This window comes from Triticum dicoccoides, chromosome 1B (assembly GCF_002162155.2).
Source record: "Triticum dicoccoides isolate Atlit2015 ecotype Zavitan chromosome 1B, WEW_v2.0, whole genome shotgun sequence".
NCBI lineage: Eukaryota > Viridiplantae > Streptophyta > Magnoliopsida > Poales > Poaceae > Triticum > Triticum dicoccoides.
In genome coordinates this window covers 692233880-692242715 of record NC_041381.1, presented here as the reverse complement: position 1 = coordinate 692242715, position 8836 = coordinate 692233880, and the positions used below count along the sequence as shown (strand labels likewise).

Sequence of the window (8836 nt, the reverse complement as noted above, 5' to 3'; positions counted from 1 at the left end):
AAAAAAGAGCTCTCATGTTCACCATCCAGCCCGTCAGGAGTGTCGTTGCTGTCCACCAGGTCGCTGACATTGCGGGATGGCAAGTGCGCTAACACCATGATCATGCATAAAAGCTCTAGCGCAGGGAAAGGTCAGGCGCTACGGCAGATCGAGTTGGGGAAGAGGCGACGATGGGGGATGAGAAAAATAAGGAGTCCACAATATTCTGGATACTGGAGTGATCACTAATCAGCCCGAAATTAGGCTTCATTTGATGATTTATGTTAGTCTTCAGTATTGCTATCTGAACTTTTGTTTGTTTGTTTGTTTTCCCTTGTCTGGTCGTTTTTGTTTGAGATCTTTTGTGGGAATTAGTCAGATGGGAGGGAGTACGCGCTCAAGCTTGAATTAGCTAGCATGACATGAGATGAGAGTCACACATGTTAAGTGTTCCGTCATACTCCTCCTATTCAACTTAGCAACCAGAACATCACCTTACTCACAAGCAGCGACAACACGATATGACTTGCAGTATCACTAACATTTCAGGTTCTCTTCAAGAAAAACAATGATATACACTACAGATCGGACAACCCATACCTTTACCATTGCTTTAGAGCAACTCCAACGGGGCGACCCATTTCGTCCGCCGCCGTCCGTTTGGGTCGGTGCGGACAAAAGAGGAGGCCCAACGCGCCGACCCAAACCCAAAACGCGTCCGCGCCGACGCATATGCGGCTCAAATTTCTGTCCCAAATGCGTCGGCGCGGACGCGGAACGGATGCCTCGCGCGCCTTCTCGGTGTCCGCCGCGGCCCCACCTGACGGTCGTCCAACTGCCCGCCACCTCGCCGGTCAGCTTAATTTATGACCCCAGGCCCACGCGTCAGTGACGGCGGTCGTCCTTTTTTAAGCCGACCATGCGGCGAGGCCGTCCTCATCCAAATCGCCGTCCACATCTAGCAAGCTCTGCTCCCCCATCGCCGGCAAACCCTAGCCAACCCTAGCCACCCAACCGTGCCAAATGGGGCTCCTCTCCGGCGCCGGCAGCAGCAGCAAGTCAAAGGGCAAGGCCCCCGCTGTCCTTTTCCCCGCGGAGTTCATCCCGCCTCCGCCGGCGCCGGCTCACCGGCAGAGGCAACGCGTGAACGTGCCCATGCACCAGGCGGAGTGGCACTGGCAGCACCGCGTGCCTCTGCCGTACCCCGACGCCACCCTGCCGCACGACTGGCATCTGGATCCGGATCCCAGTGTCGGCGGCGCCACGATCGGCTAGGACGCATGCGGAGGAGGTGCATCGTCGGCGGGTGCTGCTGACGCCGCGACCCCGCCTACGCAACCGACTCGCCCAACTGGGCGAGATGGTTTGCCTTCGAGCACGAGGAGACGAGGCGACGCGACGTGCGCGAAGTCGACAACAGCTTGCCGCTGCCCCCGCTCATCGTCTATGAGGAAGACCAGGCGGCAGAGGACGCCTACCAGGCAGCCCTTGCGGCCGTCTACCGGGAGAGCGAGGAGGACGTGCGGCAGGGCGAAGGCGGCGGAGGAAGAGAAGGCTTGGTACAAGGCGGCCATGGCGCAGGCTATGGCCCTCTCCGCGGCGGGCGACTGCATGGTGCAGCCGGTGGCCCCGCCGTCCCCTCCCCGCCGCCTCGTCAAAGCCGAGCCGCAGCCGGAGCCGGAGCCCATCTAGCGCTACTCCTGGACAGGAGTAGTGAGCGAGTGGGTACGCGCGCCGCCGGTCTGGCTGGGGGCAACGCCGGCGCAGGAGGCGGCGTACCTCGAGCACTGGCGCCAGATACGGGTGGCCGAGGAGCGCCGCGACGACAAGTACCTCGAGATGCTCGAGCGCGACGCCGAGGCCGAGCAGCGCGACGTCGAGGAGGAGGCGCGCCAGGCCGCGGCGACCCAGGCGACACTGCCCGCGCCCGACATGACCGCGCTCTGGAACACGGCGTTCGCCTGGGCCGGCCCGGCACCGACGCTCATCAACCTCACGGACCCCGAGGACGACGACGATGAAGCCTAGGGCAGCGCGCCGGCGTGTAGTTTAGTTTGTTTTTATTTTTCTTAAATGCAAATGTGGACGCGTGGACTCCCGCCGGCCTTCATGGCCGGGTTTAATGTTTAATTAATGTTGCTTTTATTTTAAATATGCAAGCATTCTTTTTTTTTTGTGCCGTCAAAATGGGTCGCACCAGCGTTGGGCGCACGCGCCGACTCAAACGCGAAAGTGGACATTTGTGTCCATCTCGACGACCCAAATTGACAAAAAGCAGACAAAATCACCGTCCGTTTAGGTCGGCCCGTTGGAGTTGCTCTTAACACCTAGAAGCAATGGCAAATGCTAGAACCCATAGGAAAACTGTCATAATTCTGAAAGGTATTCTAAAACCGAACCTTCAAAGGCCTGCATAAATTAAGGTTCTGATACCAACCGAAGACTTCCAAGAAGCTTTATCAGAGATCTCCGTGCATTAGGTTAGTTATTACTCCGTAGATGCCAAATGGTGAACCAAGGGAGAAAGCATTTCAACAGGTCTTACCCTTGATTTACGTAGAATTAAAAAATCACAAAAGGCTGGAGCTTTATCAGAAATATGTTTATCTGCAGAAACGCATTGGTGTAGCAAAAGCTAGGCTTCAGAGATGAGGTTATCATGAAGGGGCTGACGACAAATAACTTATAGTATGAAATATAATGTGCGGTCCTTTGAGTTCCGGTTATGTATACAGTCGGAGAACAGAAATCAGTAAGAGTTCCTGTTATGTATACAGATCTGTCAGATGATGGAGGCCGAAACATTCGACGTTGGGACTTGACAATACAGAGAGTCTGAGACTGCTGCAGAAAGCTCTGTTAGAAAATGCAAAACATGCAAGAGCGATCCAATTCTCTCATCCGACACTGAAAGATGCAGAACCTGCAAGATGACCTCCTTGCACTTATCTTCTGAACTTCCGGTACGTCCTTCATTGTCTTGCTTGAATCACAACAATAATTATCTTGTCAAACTTTTATCTTTCAGATGTGTCTATCGGCATGCTGCCAACGAACTCCAACATGTCATTAGCAAAAACAGGTCCTCTATGCAGTTCACTAAATTGACATTCGAATGTGTGGTTGCACTATCACCCTCAATGAGAATACCTTAGGTTCACAAATTAATCACCAGTCCAATCCTCCATCCTTTGCTTCGTACTCCCTCCGTTCCTAAATATTTGTCTTTTTAGAGATTTCAAATGGACACCACATACGGATGTATATAGACATACTTTGAAGTGTAGATTCACTCATTTTGCTCCGTATGTAGTCACTTGTTGAAATCTCTAGAAAGACAAATATTTAGGAACGGAGGGAGTAGAACGCAACTCAGAGCAGCAAAAAAAGTACTATTCACTCATTAAGTATGTCATGTATAGGGAAAAATGGATGAATATGGGCTATTAGCACGACAGAGATCAAGTAATCAAAAGTTCAGGCTCTATCTACATGCCAAAGCAATGTCTCTGCTCTTAATTACCGGTGCTGAACTGCACATGGGAACTCAAGTTTAAAATCAGAGGCGATGCTGGCTTTAGGTAAGTCAGAGGCGATGAAAAAACAAAATGCTCTCTAGGGTTTTGAGAACAAAATGCAAGAAAACATAGCATTAAAGATTCAAGATAGTTTGGTTGGTTATGTTGTCTGAAAATATGCTACTCCCTCCGTTCGGAATTACTTGTCGCAGAGATGGATGTATCTAGACATATTTTAGTTCTAGATACATCCATTTCCGAGACAAGTAATTCCGAACGGAGGGAGTACTTGTTTCAACTACCACAGTTTGGTTAGTTATGGTTTGAAAATGATAAAATAAAAACTCAACATAGTTTAATCTATACATGATATCTTGCCTGGAAATGTCAGCTATTCAATGCCTATTGACTTGGACTATCTGATATTTAGAAAAAGGTCACATGGTAGCATAATTCAAAAACATACAAAGCATGAAGTAGAGTAGGCACTAATTTGTGAAGTGACCATTCCCATAGATATGTAGTAGTCACTGTTGTTTATCAGAACAGGCAACTATACAACTTCTAATCTTCCATTGACCCAAACGAAGAGAGAAAAGATTGGCAGAACTTTACTGGTTGAGTAATTAACATCAGTGTTTAGCAGTGAGTGGATCAAGGTTTGCGCTAAAGTACATTTGGAAAAGAATTGTGAAATATTGCTATAATATTTATAATGCTCCATTTGAATGATCAGGTATGCGTTACTCTTCGCAGAGAACAAATACGACATACGACAAATGATACATGGAGCTTTTATGCAGTTTCCTTTTGACAAAAGAAAGAGAGAAGATTTTGACTATTTACTGAAAATCAGATAAGTTCAAAGGCACTATAACTAGTCATTTTATCAAGGATGTGTTCGGGAGGTAAATGGGAATTAGTGTGTTGTTTGCTGCCAATCACTGAAACTAGAATAACTTGATTCAAACAGGAGTGAAGGAAATGCATAACCCAAAAGACAATTACCTGGATCCATCCCAGAAATAATGTGTAGATCAGGGCCCGAAGTGGTATCTTAACCTAAGCACAACCAATCCAATCTACCGGCAGAAACTGATCCTTCTACAGCATCAAAAAGATATACATATTGATGAGGAAAGCATTTGTTAACTGAATTGGAGAAGTTTTCCTTTATTCAACTTCCACCTGCATTTTGATGTAGTATCAATATTGTCAACGGACCACAATACTCCTGATTATGCAGACTGCAATGGTAAGCAACATAGGGTCTCAGTATTATTGTTGGGCATCTCGTCAGATATATAGCAAGGTGTGGAGGGAAGAAAGCAAGAATTGTTTGAGATTAAGAGAATGGGAATGTATCAAAAAACAAATGGTATATCTTGGTAAATCCGAAGCTCCAAATTGTCCAATTCATCTGCAGAGAATATAGAACAACACACAGTGGCACTTTAACCCGGAAGAACTAATGCACATTTATACACCTCCAAACTATTCAGTACCTAGAATACAAAGATATACCCTTTGGAGCACAAGCAATTTGGTATCGATTTTGTGCTTTGGCGGTAGTTCGAGGAGCACAAGCAATTTGGTATCGACTTTGTGCTTTGGCTCCGTAATGGCATCCATCTTACTCTAGATCTTGGACACCTCAAAGTGATCATCGAAAAAGATGTGAGAATGCTAAATGAGGCTAATTTTGCAAGAGTATGACCTGGCATCGATATGCTATGAGATTCAGGAGCTATGCTCCAGTTTTCGATCTACCTTCCATATCAATCGAGAAGCAAATGAAGTGGAACCTTGCAGTCTTAACCAACATCAGAGAAGGATTCAGAACCTTGGGATTAATATCTTCATCACTGCAGCTTAGAGAATTCAAAGTGAAGAGAGACAGCCTACCACACAATCTGGACAGTCAAGTGAACACAAACTGGGCAAACAACAAACCAGCTTTGAATCAAAAACACAGACCAGAAAAGCTAGTACACCATCCTTAAAACCTCCATGTTTCACGAATGCAAAACCGCAGGATGTCTTACATATCTGAAACAATACTTAGCAGCAAAAACGAGGCAAAGTCTGGCATGATGGAGGGGTCTGGACAAACTATGAAGAGATAAGTCTAGCAAAATGAGGGCTCCCAAATCAAGGTCTGGCAAAAAGTAGCTAACTCTGGCATGATGGAGGGGTCTGGCAAGCTAAGAAGGGCTCTGGGACTGCTCTAGCAAAAGGATCAAACTAAAGTCTACCGGAGGCAAGTCTTCTACCAGAAGAAGTCTTCAGGCAGCTCAGTCATGGGATAGCTCGTGTTCCACTGACGTAGGGTCCATATGGCTCCACCAGCATAACCCGCTGTACTGACCACGCCACCGACGCTGTTGATGTTTGCCATGCATGCCTTAATCATCTTCCAGGCCTTCAAGTCATCCGGATGCAGGCCGTGGACGTCGGCCTCGGCCTTCAGGACCCTGGCAACGTCACGTGGGGACAGGACCTTGTCACCCAGGATAGCAGTCTTCGTGAGCTGCTTGTAAACTTGCATTGCCATAGTATCCACGTTCCTCGTCTCCAGCTGCAAAAGCTTCCTGGTTGCCTGCTGAAGAGCTCGACGCTGAGCGGGAGTGCCCCTGTAGAGACCCTGTGAACGCAACACACTATAGGGGTAAGATTCCCACCCAGCAAACTCTCTATGCTGTGGTGGAGAAACTAAAGGAACAAGCATTCATCAACTTACCTGAGCAATTCTGAGAGGGCGAACCCGCTTAAGTTCCCGCTTTCTGGTATCCGCCATGAGCAAATCGACGATCTTGGGAAAGAGTGGCCTGATGCACCCAGATTAAACATTAGAGACAATACATCTCATGATCTAGATTTCACACAAGTGAAACAGCTGGAATCAGCAATTAAGACAGTCAACATTTTGAAGTCAGGTGAACCTTAGCTGACTATCATATATCACAACCGAAGCTAGTGCAAATGAACTACTGGTTCATCAACGATATTACTCGCATGGTAATAAAGAAAAGAGTAAGCTAACCAACAAAACTGCAGAAAAGACATCAATAATAAACTAGGTAAACCTCCATAACCATGGGACTAATGATCTGCTATCAATAAAACCATAGAATGAAGCAGAACTATGTAAAATAACTTGGAAGGGACAACAATCTATTAGAGTCAAACAGTTTATTCACATCTGAGCATGTTCTTAATGCTATTTCAGAAAGCTAACAAAGACACCAAGCACCAGGAAGGCTCTTACAACAACAGTTAGGCAAAAGCCAGGAACACAAATACAGCTTAATGACCTTGTACATCTCTCACAAATCTACTGGCAATAGGACAAGTCAAGGCACTCATGAATACGCTCTAGCTCTACTATCAGTTTGTGAGGCCTTCCAAACAAAATTGTACATATGAACAGGATCAAACGGCAAGAGCCATCTACTATGAATGTAGTACTAGTCAACAGCTGCAGAGATCTTCGAACAGCTACCTCCTCAAACAAGTCGCACATTTCATAGCATGTATTAAGGCTAGCTACCTAATGATCTATGAATCAGTATCTTTTAAGTAAGCATGACTAGAAAAAACAGCATGTTGACATCATTTCCAACAGGGCTAGATTCAATTCGAAAATGCACTGATCAATTAGAGTCCTTGGCAGGAACACTAGTCCAACAGTTTGTCAATATTTAACAGCATGAAAACAACAATCCACACAGGAAAGATGTATACATAGAGCCTATGGCAGGACAAACAGCAAGGCACACGATCTGAGGCCGAGAATACAATAACGATCAAGGCATAAGATGAACAATCGCTACTCCATGTCCCAACGCACAAGATGCATCTGCCATAGGTCGGGGCAAGAAATTCATGAACTAAGATCTAGCTCTTCATTCAACAATCCGTGCGAGAGATCTTCACAAGGTAGATTCCTAACAAGTAACGGCAAGAACAAGATGTAATGCAGTGCGTCACGAGGGTTTACATGGAACACTCACTCTGGCTCCGGCAGATGGGAGATCTGGCGCGCCGCAGCGAAGCGACCCGCGGCAGTGAAGAGGTCGGAGGCTTCTTGCAGCTTGATGGTCGCCAGGTCGAGCGCCGCCTCCTCGAGCGCCTTGAGCTGGTCGGAGGTGATCTCCAGCGGCTCCTCCTCGGCCACAGAGACCCCGGCGCCGATCGGATCTGCCTCCATCTTCCCGGCGCCGACCGGAGCCGCCTCCATCTTGCCGGTCCCGACCCCGGCGCCGATGAGATCGGCGTCCATCTTGCCGGTGGCGACCTGGTTCCCCATGGGGGCCGGCTTGGGAGTGGGAGACGGGAATGGTGAGGCGCGGCGGCGGCGGAAATGGGGGGAGAGAGCGGAGGAGACGAGTGCCCGCTTTTATATAGAATATAGGGCGGAAACCCTATCTGGTGCGCCGTCCGATCAAGGAACGGACGGTGGGGATGCTGCGTGCCGTCCCACCCCACGGCAGGATGGCGGCGCGGTCGGTCGCACCCGCCGAGGCGGACTGGCTCGACCGGCTGCCCGGCGCGAGTCGGTCGCACCCGCCGGCAATCGGATGCGCCCGGTCCAACGCGCCACTCGATCGCCTACGGGCACGGGTCTTCTAGCGGCTGCCGGGTCGGGTAGCACCCGCCAGAAACGGGTCGACGGGCGGGCGGCACACCGGATCCGCTGCGAGCTGATCCACGCTTTCCGCTGGGGCCACTGCAACAGGAGCAGCTGACCGCCGGCGTGCCCCGTCCGGCGAAGACGGCCGGGCTGGCGCACGCATCTGGCATAGCCGCGTCCGAAGGCCGCTGCATAGCGCAAGCTACCGCCGCATGAACAGCTGACCCGCGGTGGGATCTAAGTCCGACGGAGGTCTCCGGCGAGCGAGCGGCTGCCATGGAGTAGAAGAATATACGAGGAGAGAAGAGAAACGGAAGAGTCTGTCTGTGGTGCTGGGAAGGAAAGAGTCACGCTGAGGAGGAGGCGGAGGCGGGGGGTTCACGTTTGTTCTTTATAGAGAGAGAAGAGAGGCAGGGGAGGGGATGGCGCCGCCAAAACCGCATCAATTTGAACGGCCACGATTTTTACTACTCCAGCAAAAGCGGGCGGACCAACCAGAGAAATCAGTCGGACAAATCCTGTCTGCGGACACATCCACGGACATTTGCTGTGCCTTCTATTCAAGGGTTTGCATTGGAGATAAATCACAGGAATTAACTCCTTCCCCAAAAAAAAGAGGGCAGGGTGCAACGCCGAGCACCCCATGTATGCGAGAATTTTTCCCAACAACCGGTTTCTTCCTAACATAGTAAAATACCTATTAATT

General features: G+C 49.1%; 1 protein-coding gene across 1 annotated transcript; it reads right to left on the bottom strand.

Moving 5' to 3' along the window:
* Window positions 1-5434: 5434 nt before the first annotated feature.
* LOC119349751 lies at window positions 5435-8498 on the bottom strand. The gene is made up of 3 exons (XM_037617835.1): window positions 7511-8498; window positions 6238-6325; window positions 5435-6141 (listed from the first exon to the last, which is right to left on the bottom strand). The coding sequence occupies exons 1-3, from the start codon at window positions 7804-7806 to the stop codon at window positions 5767-5769; spliced, it is 759 nt and encodes a 252-aa protein (XP_037473732.1). The 5' UTR covers window positions 7807-8498; the 3' UTR covers window positions 5435-5766.
* Between the last annotated feature and the right edge of the window lie 338 nt (window positions 8499-8836).

Bases quoted from the DNA above. Each gene is read 5' to 3' on its own strand.
- LOC119349751 (XM_037617835.1), bottom strand. From the start codon at position 7,806: ATGGGGAACCAGGTCGCCACCGGCAAGATGGACGCCGATCTCATCGGC. The intron at 6,326-7,510 runs GTGAGTGTTCCA...TGGGTGCATCAG, and splicing joins TCCCATCTGCCGGAGCCAGA to GCCACTCTTTCCCAAGATCG. The intron at 6,142-6,237 runs GTAAGTTGATGA...TTGCGTTCACAG, and splicing joins GCCCTCTCAGAATTGCTCAG to GGTCTCTACAGGGGCACTCC.